Source organism: Lolium rigidum, chromosome 3 (genome assembly GCF_022539505.1).
Source record: "Lolium rigidum isolate FL_2022 chromosome 3, APGP_CSIRO_Lrig_0.1, whole genome shotgun sequence".
Lineage (NCBI taxonomy): Eukaryota > Viridiplantae > Streptophyta > Magnoliopsida > Poales > Poaceae > Lolium > Lolium rigidum.
This window is the reverse complement of record NC_061510.1, coordinates 354,013,308-354,027,731: the sequence shown is the minus strand read 5'-3', so window position 1 is coordinate 354,027,731 and position 14,424 is coordinate 354,013,308. Positions and strand designations below refer to the sequence as shown.

The following is a 14,424-nucleotide window of genomic DNA, read 5'->3' as shown; positions in this document are numbered from 1 at the left end:
CGCCGCAATACCGATCGCTGTATCCAAATCCCCTACAAGGTTCTAGCGCACCGCGGGCGCCGAACCCTGCCTTGGCGGCCGGCACGGCGTCGTCGAAGAACGCGGACATGGCAGACCTCAAGTCCCAGATGTTCTCTGCGCTCGCCAAGCTTTCCGGCCGATGCATGTAACGGGGTGTCGAGGAACCAAATCGCTTCTATTCTCAATCGAAGCTGCGACGGACCCCTACGACCACGGAGCCCAAACCGTGGCTTCAGAAACAATACGATCTGGGTGACGACGGGACGAATAAACCCGGTCAGCGAACACAGTGGATCCAGTAAGACGAGCTCCTTCCTCTGGTCACTTGTGATCCTCTGCCCGCAGCCGACTCTGCCTACGTCGTCGTCCAATCCAAGCCCGCGTAGGATCAGCACTAGGAGCCTAGGAGGCCCACCAGAAATCCTGCGAGCTGGTGGACGTGTTCCCTCTGTTAATCGTCCTCTCTACTGAATGTCTTGGAAGATTTCTCTGAGACAAGCAGCATCTATATTATTTGTATTCAAACTGTTCGTGTCAAGTGAAGGAAGAATTGTATATTCAGATCTGGCTACGACTTTGCGTTTTCACATGCCCTAATAGTAGTGTAAAGTTGTGTCTCTACATACTTATGCTGAACTCAGTTGAGTCAAGAGGTAAACGCTACTGCAGATTACTTAGCTCAACGTTTTTGCTAATGCAAGTAGCATAATAACATAATAAATGAGAAGAGATATGAGTTATACCCAAGTTAGATTATTCGCTTTAATATTTTCCTTTGTCTATCATTGACTGGTCAAATGCTGGTATTGTAGCTAATAATTATATTGTAATAGGCGTTTTTACTATGTCTAAATCGCCACTTTTGTAGATTTGGAATCAAACTTTGCGGACGTTAAGCTCCAGCAGGGAAAAGTGATGGGAAAAACTACGTAACCCGTCATAGAAACGAGCTTGCCAAGATATCACCGACGAGAGAGAATTTGGGGCTGCCGGTCATGCAACGAGTGAGAACTTGGCCCCGGCGGTGGGCAGGAGGAAGAAATCGACGGGTTCGTGCCTGTCGCTGGGAGCTCCGCTGAGTGCCTCTGGCAGTTGAGGATCGATGAGGATTGTTATTGGAGATTGACCATCTCTTTCCCGGGAGTTCTTTAATAGCCAAGGGACTAGAGCAGTCCTCGAGTGAGCTACCCAAAACTATGTGGCTTGGCAATTTTTTGTGTTTGCTATGTTTGCCTATTTTGCAGAAACTACGAATGCAGGGATGCCGAGTTACATTTCAAAAATATTCAATGAGTCAAATTTATTATTTGTATGTAACCTAAAATATAAATACTTTTACATTGAAATTCTAAACCATTGTAAAATACAGTGTGTCATTTAAAGACTAGACCATATTATTAATTTTGTAGTAAAAATCATATATGTTACTGAAATATACAGAGTGTCATTTAAAGACTACACCATATTAATACAAACTGAGTGTAATTTATCTATAGAATTATATAAGTGGACATATAAAGAGATATTTTTGGCTGCACATACTATGTTGGAGGAGAAGATGGAAGAAAAGCCAAAGTAAAGCTACGTTGCTCGGCTTATTAGATTGTCATGCAAAATTTAAGCCGTACTCATGTTTTCGGTACTAAATTTTGGAATCGTTGGAATTTTTTTATGTTTCTACTAACAGTAAATTCGTTTGAATATCTTAATAAAATTTAAGAATGAGGCTCACAATTATTAGCAGTGTACAGTATTACAAGTTAGTGCAGCGAGCCTCTTGCAATATAATATTAGTGTGAATACAGATTGTCTTTTTAAAGTGTTCCGTTATTTTTTTTCCCAGTGCAACGCACGGGCACTTTTGCTAGTATAAGTAAAAGGGCGCGTGGCCGCGACGCACTCAGATGTGAATTAGTGGAGCCTTCCAGACGCACCCTCACCGCTAAATCGGCGCGGTGTAGACTGGGCTGGCGGAAACGACCGTTTCCATCTAGTATCGCCGTACGTTTTCTTTCCCTTTTGTCTCTTTCACCGCTCGACGGCCGTAAAAGCGAGGAAGAGTTGATGATCGGCCAACAGCCACTCTCTCAGCAAGTGCGAAAGGGCGAGGATGCGGTCGTGGCTGAAAGAGACCGCCTGGTCTCCTCACTCACTGGACCAGATCTTTGGGGAATAATACTTAAGCCTGCCCCTATCGTTCTAACACTGGATTAGATTTCTCGCCGTCGCGCTCAATGATAGCACGAAGCGCTGCTCGATCGCTTCCGTGCATGTATCTCGTGTATGGAGTACCTATTTGTCTAGATGCCTTTAAGCAAACTTTTAGACATCTCTCGGTTTTTTCGCAGTGTAGACTAGGCTGGCAGACGCTACTGTAAGTGGGGCAACATTAAGGTACCCTTTACTCTCTTTTGTGCAAAAGTTAATAATATTTTGTCGTGGACCGGAAATTTCCCCTTCCAACCCCAAAAAAACCTGAGAAGTAAACAAGGCCTTAGAGATAACAAAATTAATAATATTTTCTCTTCTGACGTCGAGATAATGCCAATGGCCGGCAGAGCCGATTGTGTCAACCTACCTCGGTGTAGTAAGAAGTTAACTGGGGGAGTAAACGGGGCAGCTTTGATGGGGTAGAGAAGAGCTTAAGCTTCTTGAGTAGAGAGAAAATAGGGTGGGAATCAAGGATTTATCGTTGAAAAAAACGGTTCACCTTATATAGGTTGGCGAAGCCTCGCACGCTTCGGGAGAAAAAGTTCAAGGAATTACTTTACACATAGGAAGTCATCAAGGAACACAAAGAAACCACAAAGTGAAACATGGCATCTTCGTGATCAGAAAGGGAAGGCCTAACTGCCTAAGGTCATTACAACAGGGGGTCGAATATGGAAAGTGAAGGTACAGGGCTTGACATCCAAACGGCGGAGCTCCAAGATGATACAGTGTCTTGAGTTGCAGCTAGGAACCATTAATGCTGCAAAGCAGGCATCCAACTTAAGAATCCCTTACTAATCTCCATCTCCAAGGTCCAAACATGTACCCCGCTGCTAAGGTAAAGCATGTCCTCTCATAGTACGCCACCCTACGAAGCAACAGTAAACCTTGGTTAGCAACTGCCAACATCCCAAGGTGCAAGAAGCAAAATAGACCATCTCAAGGTGCAAGAAGCAAAATAGGCCATCTGCTTATCGAGTATCAGTGAAAGGCGACAGGCGCGTGTTCGCTACATACCTGTCATACCACATCCTTGAAAAATTTCACAGAATGTCCGTCCTACGACGACCCGTCCATCTCCACGACAACAGGAGCAAACTGCGTCCGGAAGAAGAGAAGAAACTCAGTCAAGTGCTGCAGCAGAGAAATGCTGCCACTCATTTGCGCTCCAGTTTTACCTCGTCATCTTCGTCGATAAGGTTCGCCGCACTGTTCTCGAGGTCCCATCCAAACGTGGTCTCCAGGAGTGTCTTCAGCTTCCTAGCCTGGATACCAAGGGAAGACCTTAGAAACACCCATGTTTTTTTAGAAGTTCTGTGTGCAGTTCACAGCAGTACATGGTATTATCCAGAACATTTTTTCAGCGGAAATGGTGAGGCTACACTGGTTGAATGCACTTGTTATGTCCTCTAGATATTGACGTTGTATTTAATGATATTGGCACTGATTTCCAACTTACTGGTCTACAACTTCATCATACATGGATGTCAATCCAGTGTCTTAAATAGCTGAATCGCAGTTCATGCATTGGTTAGTAAGATAACAGAAAACAAGGAGCCGGTCTCGCTTATGCTGCTAGGGTGTCTGTAAACAACTAAAAGATCAGAGGACAAGGTTCGAATGCTAACCCATGATAGAAGGTCTCCATCCACAACTGGGGCTTCAAGTATTACTGCCAGGAAATCCTGACAACAGCAGTTGAGAGAAATAAAGTTGCTAAGTCTCAGTTAATTGAAATTTTTGTAAGGCTAAATCGATTCAGATAAGCGCAAATGTAGTTTATAGAAAAATGCACCTTGCACTTTCTAAAAAAGTTTGAACGGGTGGAAAAGTGTAACTGTAATTTTGTAAATAGTGTGAGCAACAGCTTAATGAAAAAGTGCAACTTGCTCTTTTAGAAAGTTCAACTAGGTGAAAAAAGTGAAAGTTACACAAGATGAACTTTATATTAGACTATGGTTGCACTTTTATGAATTGATTGAACAGTATAAGATATCAAACTTTGATCTGCCACTGCCAGTCATAATTTCAGAAAGTATGGAAAACAAAATTAATTTTTTTCTTTTTATTTCTGTTGGAATCTAAGATTAGTGTAATAGTACTCTAGTAGAGTCTAGAATGCTCTAGGGGAATTGGAGATTAGTAGTCTCCTAGGAAAGTCTAGAATATTCCAGTAGTGTGCTAGAATCTAAGTTAGTTTATTAGCAAAGTCTAGAGTATTCTAGGGAGTGTTAGTATAGTAGTAGTGTCTAGACTATTCTAGTGTATGAGTTAACATGTAAGCCTAAGTTGAGCTATATATATAAGAGGGTGTGGAGGTCCAAGTGACCAACCCATCCACAATTTCCCCAAAAGCCTACATGGTATCAGAGCTAGAGGCAGTGATGGTATGTGCTACGGGCTGCCTGTGGTGATTCGGTGGAGTGAGGTGGAGTTCCGCAAAATCCAGGGGAAATACAACAGACGGGCAGAGGAGTGGAGTGCTGCCCAGGTAGAAGTGTTGATGTGAGCTGCTGCAGAGGTGCGGAGCCAACCGTCTGCAGCGTTCGGAGTGGTGGTGAATCTTGCAAAGTTCGGTGTGGTGGTGAAGGGAGCAGCTGGGTGAGGTGCAGCTGCTTGTGGCTTGCAGTGAAGAGGGAGAAGCAAAGGTGCTGATTTCTGCGTGTGCGAGTAGAGGACAGAGGAGAGACCTAAAAGAAAGATCCAGAGGGGTCGTGAGATCTGCAAGAGTAGGTCAAATATAGCAGAGAAGAGAAGAAGCACATAAGCTGGTTTGTTGGTGATTTTCAGCAATATTGATCAATGGGGGAGAATCAAACAATTGAGAAGCTAATTGAGAAGCTACTTGAGAAAATGACTCAATTGCTCAAGGAGATTGAGAAGTTGAGACAATCAAGGGAGAGTGCAGAAATTCCAAAACAAAGTGGAAAAACAACTGTCCTAGGAAATTGTGTGAATCTTGCACAAACGAAGAAGCAATCTCAAGTCAGGCTCCTGCATTAAATGGAACTTGTTCAAATTGGATTCTGGATTCGGGAGCATCAGCACATGTCACGGGTAAGTGGAGTGAGTTTGCATCATATACTCCACATCCACCCATGCATAAAGAGACAATCCAAACAGCCGATGGAACTTATCAACCTCGTGAAAGGGGTCGGCACAAGTGAAATGCACTCCGTCCATTACATTGTCTTCGGTATTATATGCTCCATCGTTTCCGGTGAGTTTGGTGTCTATGAGCTCTTTGGTTGATGATATTGATTGTCGAATAATTGCCGATCGATATAATTGTATAATTGAAGAGAGGAAGACTGGAAGGAGGCTTGGGATAGGTGTGAGACATAAGGGATTGTGGTACTTGGATAGAAGGGAAACCGATGAAGCGTTGTGCACTCGCTCTCACGCGTTGTTACCAATGATGATGAGGCAAGGTTGATACTCCAACATTGTAGATTGGGCCATATGTCCTTTGATACTATGAGTAAGATATTCCCTGAAGAAATGAAGAAGGTGGACAAAGAAAAACTTGTGTGTGATGCATGTGAGTTTGGAAAACACACCAGGACATCATATGTGAGTCGTGGACTGCGGAGCACGTTGCCCTTTGTACTGATTCACTCGATGTATGGACTTCCCCGGTGGTCTCGTTAGCGGGATGAAGTATTTTGTCACCTTCATTGATTGCTACTCCCGAATGACTTGGATATATCTTCCGAAACATAAAAGTGAGGTGCTTACATGCTTCAAGGACTTCTATGCATATGTCCAAAATCGCTTCAACGCTAGTATTCAAATTATCGTGACGTATAATGGGATCGGAGTATGTGAACAATGAATTTGGCAATTTTCTTTCCCAAAAAGGAATACTTCATCAAACTTCATGTCCCGATACTTCTCCACAGAATGGAGTAGCTGAAAGGAAGAATCGTCATCCGCTGGAGGTGGCTCGATCACTTATGTTTACCATGAATGTGCCCAAATTCTTGTGGAGTGAAGCGGTTATGACTGCTACTTATCTCATCAACCGGATGCCCTCAAGAGTGCTTGGGATGAAGACTCCATATGAAATGATCTATGGCCAAAATGAGTTCATCGTTCCGCCAAAGGTGTTTGGGTGTACTTGCTTTGTTAGAGACCATAGACCTTCGGTGGGAAAATTGGATCCTCGTGCTGTGAAGTGCATCTTCATTGGATACCCATCTGGACAAAAGGGCTACAAGTGTTGGAGCCCTAGCGAGCGGAGAACATTTGTTAGCATGGATATGACATTTAGAGAGTCTGAGCCGTTCTATGGAGAGAAGACGGACCTCAGCTCGTTGTTTGACTTTGACTCTCCTAGCACAATCGAAGCTAGTCGAGAGGGGAGAGTGAACTTTTGAGGACAAAGGAACATGAACCATCCAGAGTTGTTGTTGGTTCAATTCCATCTTCTACGAGTGAAGAGAGATGGACAAAGCCAAATGAGGAAGAAAATCTAAGGGTGTCTACAAGGGGACAAGCTACAAGTGAAGAGAGATGGAGAAAGCCAAACGAGGAAGAGAACTTGAAAGTGTATACACGGAGAAAATCGCAGCATGAGCAGCAGCAACAACAAGTTCCCACGACAAGTGACACACAGGTGCAGGGGGAGCAACATGTGCAACAACAGGTTCCCACGACAAGTGACACACAGGTGCAGGGGGAGCAACATGCTCCAACAGGTGTTGAAACCGATGAATTGTCCGATGACGCAGGTCCATCTATTACGAGGGATTCAATGGACTTGCCCATTGCCTTAAGAAAAGGAACCCGAGCTGCAGCTAGAAAACCTCCAAATTGGTACCGGGAGGAGCATGACATTGCTAATTATGTATCATATGCATCTCTATCTACGAACTACGGTGGCCTTCATCGCATCATTGCAATCTGTGGTGATCCCAAGAGATTGGAAAGAAGCAAAACAAGACCCAAAGTGGTACGAGGCCATGTTGGAGGAAATGAAAGCTCTTGAGAAGAACAATACATGGGATCTTGTTACTCTTCCAGCTGGAATACTTGCAAATGGGTGTATTCCGTGAAGCAATCCCCAGAAGGGAAAATAGAACGATACAAGGCAAGGTTGGTGGCAAGGGGTTACAGTCAAACATATGGGATTGACTATGACGAGACCTTTGCGCCTGTTGCAAAGATGAGTACTATAAGAACTCTTATTTCTTGTGCTCGCTAACTTTGGTTGGCCCTTGCATCGACTGGATGTCAAGAATGCTTTCTTGCATGGAGATCTGCGGGAAGAAGTTTATATGGACATTCCACCTAGCTTTAGTAACTCCAACACCCAGGGGAAGGTGTGCAGATTGAAGAAGTCTTTATATGGTCTCAAGCAGTCACCAAGGGCATGGTTTGATAGGTTCCGGAGAGCCATGCGCAATATGGGTTACAAGCAATGTAATAGGGATCATACCGTGTTCTATAGGCATTCGGGGCGTCGTATTACCATCCTTGCGGTTTATGTGGATGACATTGTTATCACCGGAGACGATAATGATGAAATAAGCCTATCGAAGATGAGATTGAGCGAGAGAATTTGAGGTTAAGGATCTATGACAACTCAAGTATTTCTTGGGTATTGAGATTGCGAGATCTCCTAAAGGAATAGTTATCTCTCAACGGAAATATGTGTTGGATCTACTCAATGAGACTCGGTATGCTTGGGTGTCGCCTCGCTTCAACTCCTATTGAGCAAAATCACCAGCTATGTGCTCGGTCAGGAGATCCAGGCTTAATAGAGAGCGCTACCAACGGCTTGTTGGTCGACTTATCTATTTATGCCATACGAGACCCGATATATCTTATGCCGTGAGTGTGGTGAGCCGCTACATGCATGACCCAAGAAGTGGACATCTAGAGGCAGCTTATAGAATTTTACGCTATCCGAAAGGAAGTCCCGGAAAAGGTCTATGGTTCAAGGCCAATGGGCACTTGAGTGTGGAGGGATATTGTGACGCTGATTGGGCAAGTTGCCTTGATGACGGAAGGTCAACATCGGGCTTTTGTGTCTTCGTAGGAGGAAACTTGGTATCTTGGAGGAGCAAGAAGCCAGCATGTGGTCTCAAGATCAACTGCAGAAGCAGAGTATAGAGCAATGGCGGTGTGTTTGTGTGAGATGTTATGGATGAAAGGCCTCCTATCAGAATTGAAGCTACTGCGGAGAGGGCCATTGAATCTTTGGTGCGACAACAAGTCAGCAATAAACATTGCTAACAATCCCGTTCAGCATGACCGAACAAAGCATGTGGAAATAGATCGATTCTTCATTAAAGAACGGCTTGACGAAGGAACCTTGAAGTTAAGCCATGTAACCTCTAGAGAACAAATAGCAGATTGTCTAACCAAAAGATTAGGTAGTAAGGAATGTTTGTTGGCATGTAACAAGATGGGAATGATAGATATCCATCGCCCATCTTGAGGGGGGTGTTGGAATCTAAGATTAGTGTAATAGTACTCTAGTAGAGTCTAGAATGCTCTAGGGGAATTGGAGATTAGTAGTCTCCTAGGAAAGTCTAGAATATTCCAAGTAGTGTGCTAGAATTTAAGTTAGTTTATTAGCAAAGTCTAGAGTATTCTAGGGAGTGTTAGTATAGTAGTAGTGTCTAGACTATTCTAGTGTATGAGTTAACATGTAAGCCTAAGTTGAGCTATATATATAAGAGGGTGTGGAGGTCTAAGTGACCAACCCATCCACAATTTTCCCAAAAGCCTACATTTCTGTATATGGGCCAATTTAAAACACAAGGACATAATACAGTAAGAAACTAGGACATGAGGAAAACTATCCATTTGCTCGGTGCATCTTACTAAGAAGGTACTACACCAAAAGAGGATAAGCATGGCACAATGATATATGACAATCACTCAAAGTTAACTTATTTTTTTCCACCACGAGTTACATCAGATTAACCGCTCTACTAGTTTACAAAATTACAAGGTGTTGCATTATGTCGGGCCAGAAGTTGTTGCATTATGAATTAAACACAAATGACAAAACTGGACAGTAACTATACTGAGCAATTAATTTCCCTATTCAGAACAGTACTCCCTCCTTCACAGTTTATTAGGCGCGCGCGTACCCCTAGGTCACCAATTTAACCTATATAATTTAAATTATATAATATAAAAATTATATCATTAGAAAATAGAACATTTGAACTTTCTAATGATATAATTTTTATAACATATAACTAATGCTAACTTGATCAAATTTACGACCTAGGGGTACGCGCGTGCCTTATAAACTGTGAGAGAGAGAGTATCAATATTCAATAGTGGACAAGGAAAAAAAACAAGACCCTGCAGTCATGAAACTAATAAGAAGCGAACAGCATTGCCAAAACAACATCAAAAGCAATGATATACCAGGATAAACAAATTATTATCTTCAGTGGTGTGTAAAACTACATATCGTGTTACCGTCAGGAAGCAAACGAAATTGTCCAAATAAACACTACAGTAAAATTACCTTGGAAAGACGGTACAGAAATATGTCTCTTGAAAACCACGCTTCATCCAGAAACAAAGAGTTGCCCTTGTCCTCACTACTTCTGGAATCATGTGTCCGTTGAAAGCCATGCTTGAATTGATAGTAAATAACCCTAATAAACTGCACGCAACAAATAAGTGGCAAACAGAACTCCTTTTAGTCCTTAAGGTTTGACTGCATTCCCCTGATAACTTCAACAAAGAATACCCCAGGTACAAAAATAAACAAAAAATATGGTCACAGAATACCTTCACAAACATTTGTGTCCGTGCATGAAGTGGCTGCCAGGGAGAAAGAAACAAAGAGTCAACTAAGAATGTACTGGCATGTATTACATAGTGCAGATGTGCAATAGATTCTCATGAGGATCGCATGAACTATCAAGTGCAGTGCATCTCCTGATCTCTTTCATTCCATTTTCCCACAATCCCCGCATCAAAATACCCGGATTAATAATGAACTGTTAAACTTGAACACAACATACTCAGTTATTTCATATAGAAGCACAATGACTCAGTTAAACCAATATATTCCCTGAGATGGTAGTTCAAACTACAAATTATGTTGCTTGCCTAGCCTTCTCACTTCAAATAGGAAAGAAGTAAAAAAGACCTGGTCGCAAGCAAATCACTGATAGATAATGTCAAACTAAGGGCAAGAAAGGAACCAAAAGCATTTAGGTTAGACCCAACATGACAAGATTTAGCCCAAGTATAAGATATTTAGGTAACATTTATTCGTAAACAGACTGAATGCCACGTGGTTTCTAAACTGTTATGGGGTTGTATACCAGAACCTGGTCAGTACCAATTTTCACTCAGAAACTTGGTTTAATATCTCGAATTTGAAATTCGGTCATTCTTTAGCTTCCAACCTACTACTATTCCTTGAATAGAAAAGGAGGTCAAATGGGACCAGTTTTCAAAAAAAGGTCAAATGGGATCATTGGTAGCCAGCTGATTCACATATGATTTTCCGAACCCTGAATGGTAAATTAGTAATACTACAGAGGAATGGGGTATATACAATTTAACCATCAAGATTTAAGGAGCAAGAGTTACAACTCTGTTTGAGATTTAAAAAAATAGTACTTACAGCTTCGCTACAGCTCAAAAGAAGACTGACTAATGCTTTCCACTGCATGAACGCCTCCAGTGACTGCCCCATCTACACAGCTCGCATACATAATACATTAGAGAATAAAGCTGTATCATATATAAGACATCTTCAAAATATTGTTTTGTTTGGTCTGTAGTACCATAAATGCTATGAAAGAGAACTGCAGCTCTCCCAAGAGCAAATCTTCTTGGTCTTGATAGCTTTTGGCCAAAACACTCTCCAGCAAGCTTGTCTGAGAAGTAGAACAGACATGTCAACAAATAATGGTATAATATGTTAACCCAGTGTGATGGTGATGTGATTGAAATGGACAAAAAGCTGGAAACCATGTTTTTCCATGGCCGCTGGATACTGTACTAACTATAACTGCAGCTTGTACTATTCAAATTCACGTTGTATGTCCATATGTAGCGGCATCCAAACATTTCAGTATTGAATTGTAAGATGTCCTCAAATCAGAAAAATTACTGCTCCAGGAAATTGATTGAGAAAAGATAATATACAAAACAAGATACATACTGATAAGATTAACTATGCCAGAGTATGATGCCAAATAACATAATAAGAACATTACTCTGTCCAAATTCAGCAAAGTCAGCTCATTCGCAGAGATATTCTTGTGCTTAACCGAAGCAGGGATAGTTGTGTAGTAGCATCCTCTCCGCTCAGGCTGTGCGGGAGAAATCTTTGCGAACTTGTCTTCTCTAAGTTGTTCCATCAATCGTCTCTCCGTATCAGTTTGGGGAGCTCTATCCATCCATGATGTCTCCAATGCAATTGTAATTTCCCCTCCAATTGGCTCTGGACAAACCAAACACAAATAATCACTAGTTCATTAGTTGGTTCTATTGAAAATATCATAAGTACGGCTGCTCCATAACTATTAAGGATACAAGGAAAAAATGAAAATGCATCACACATACCAAGGCGTTCAATGACACTTTGTGACAAGTAGCTTGAAAGTTGTTTCCAGTCTCCAAAAGTATCCAAATTGTATGGTCCAAGATGATCATCAAACTCAAAACGCTTCACTGCTTCAGAGTATCTGATTTCCTACCAGAAAACAAAATTTAGTATTCCATTCAAAGAGAAATCAAGCACATGCATCCCCACTTTAAGGGATTGTTATGCTATTTCGGTCAATAACAGGAAGGTCAATTATGCTGAATATGTTGCGATTTTGAGACATCCGGACACATACAGTTTGCGTAATCTGTATTTCATATACTATTAATACAACAGCTGCAGGGAAAACAATTTGAACATAACTTAGGTAAATTTTGTATAGTCTATCATATTAAATTATCATCTGGTGCAGAACAAGCGGATTAGACACGTATTACTAATCCAACTGAGGCAATGCATCCTCTGAGTTCTTATCAAGTTATTTGTAAAGTTCCATGTCTAAATTTACAAGGCATGTCGAACATTAGCACCTAGAGTTTTACAGTTACAGTGCATGACCCAAATTCAAGAACTACAACAACTGCTGGACTTGGAGCTGTCATACTAATATTTTGCAAAATGCAGTATGCTTATCCAGTTATCCAAACGCAATATTGCCTTTTAACACCCGTTGCCATCTCATCCAATATAATATCAAGTGATGTACTATGCATACGTTACAAAATATGGGAACACAAAACAAAAATGTGGCCTAAACTATATCAAAGAGTATAATGTAATCCGACATATAACCTCCTCTTCTGATAGTTTCACTAATCTCTCCTCTTGAGCATGCCATTTTCGAACGACCACCTGGACATATAAGGCAGGAGATGAGTACATGAAAGTAATTAACTGTGTGTAATTATTATAATTTCTTGACAGAAAAATATCCAACCACTCAAATTCAAAAACATAATGAGAATCCTTGTTTGGTTCTGATGTTTTACAAGTATAGTACTTTTCTATCTATTTTCCATCCCCACCGCTCCATAGACAGATATGTGAAGCTTGATACATAAATAAACAGGAACATTATGCTTTATTTGAAAATGAGCTATCCGATTCAGACATGGATATACATATGTATAATATATCAGTTCCCAATTCACGCTAAAAGAAAGAAAGGCAAAACACTCGACATGTAGTATACGATAGAGAGGAACAGATGAAATAAATGAAATACAGTTATTTTAATATTACTACCCTTAAAAGTAGATGCTTTACATTGAATTGATATGATATTCACTTTTTCCCTATCTAAACCAGATAAGATACTTCTAAAGTAGAGTTTTACATGGATTTGATATTCTATTTAAATTTCCCTACCAAAACCAGATAACAAGCCATGTGAGTCATTGATCTAACAGTTCATCTGAATCCTTTTATCGAACAGGTCCCAATACACACAAAAAAAAAACTGACAAAAACTCAAAACATGATATGCACTTGCTCATTCAGCACACGAAGTCACTGAACTTGCTTCGGGATAACAGGGGGATACCTCAGATGGGTGAGTAGTAAGAAAGAATCCGACAGTAGGTGCAAACTCGCTCCCGTGCCTACAATAATCGTAGATAGCAGCGAAACAATCAATACAGGAAATCAGAAACAATGGCATCATCCATACCAGAAACACGTTTACCATCAGAAAATATGTTAAACTGGGAGTAAAATGACCAAAGCGTGCACATGAATTTTCAGAGTCTAAACACAATCGACAATAGTTTTCAGGATGTCACAGGAACAGGTTAATGGATGGAACGGAACAGCAAAAGGGCAGCATGGCGTTGCTAACCAAACACTCCGTAAAGCACGTTTTTATCCTCCCTCGTATGAATATGTCGATACAACAGGTATGCATCATATCTAGACTGTAGCATATTCTCACCAAAACCGCTGATACTTCTACAGCAGTTAAAAATTTCTGAGATACTAGGAACAGCTGTGCATCAAAATCACTACTACCCAAAAAGAAAAGGAATTGACTGTAGTATTATTACTGAAGCATGTTTTCTACCTGCTGGGGGAGCAGTAGTAGACGAAATGCGGCCCTGGAGGCACCATCTTGATCCCTTTGAACCTGGGACCGACCGAGAACACCTGAAGAAGCACTTGGGTGTCAAGCCCTTAACCAATCGACGCAACCATGGACGAGCGATATCAGAACAGCGCTACCTGCGTGTCGAGGCCGAGGATGGTGTGCTGGGGCACGTCGAGGAGAAGGAGGGTGACGCCCTTCCGCGCCAGCTCCGTCGCCGCCTCGGGGTCCATCCGCGCCGCCGCCGCCGCGCCTCCCCCGCTGCTTCCCATGCTATTCGCGCTCGATGTGGTGGGTCGGGGCCCCTCGGGGAAGCGGGGAGAGCGCGGCGGCAGGGGAGCGCGTAGCACGTCGGACTCCGCCCGGAATTGTCGCCGGCTCGCCAACTTGAGGCACGGACGACGCTGCTCTGCAGGGGAAGGAAGAGAATCCAGTGACCCGCCGCCAGCCCCTGTCTTTGCCTCTGTTCTCTCCTTCGGGGGTCGGTGCCTAGTGGCTGGTCAACAGAGTCAATTGTATGCCACATATAGGATAAATAAAAGGAAAAATTTGCTACAAGACACCGTTATTT

The 14,424-nt window shown here is 42.1% G+C and overlaps 1 protein-coding gene across 1 annotated transcript; it reads right to left on the bottom strand.

Moving 5' to 3' along the window:
- Nucleotides 1-2,688: 2,688 nt before the first annotated feature.
- On the bottom strand, nucleotides 2,689-14,113 carry LOC124704087 (protein AAR2 homolog). Its single transcript, XM_047236332.1, has 14 exons — nucleotides 13,991-14,113; nucleotides 13,833-13,915; nucleotides 13,317-13,374; nucleotides 12,566-12,625; nucleotides 11,791-11,920; nucleotides 11,442-11,668; nucleotides 11,007-11,099; nucleotides 10,844-10,915; nucleotides 9,997-10,029; nucleotides 9,728-9,868; nucleotides 3,861-3,917; nucleotides 3,411-3,497; nucleotides 3,250-3,330; nucleotides 2,689-3,100 (listed from the first exon to the last, which is right to left on the bottom strand). The coding sequence occupies exons 1-13, from the start codon at nucleotides 14,084-14,086 to the stop codon at nucleotides 3,292-3,294; spliced, it is 1,176 nt and encodes a 391-aa protein (XP_047092288.1). The 5' UTR covers nucleotides 14,087-14,113; the 3' UTR covers nucleotides 2,689-3,100; nucleotides 3,250-3,291.
- Nucleotides 14,114-14,424: the final 311 nt, after the last annotated feature.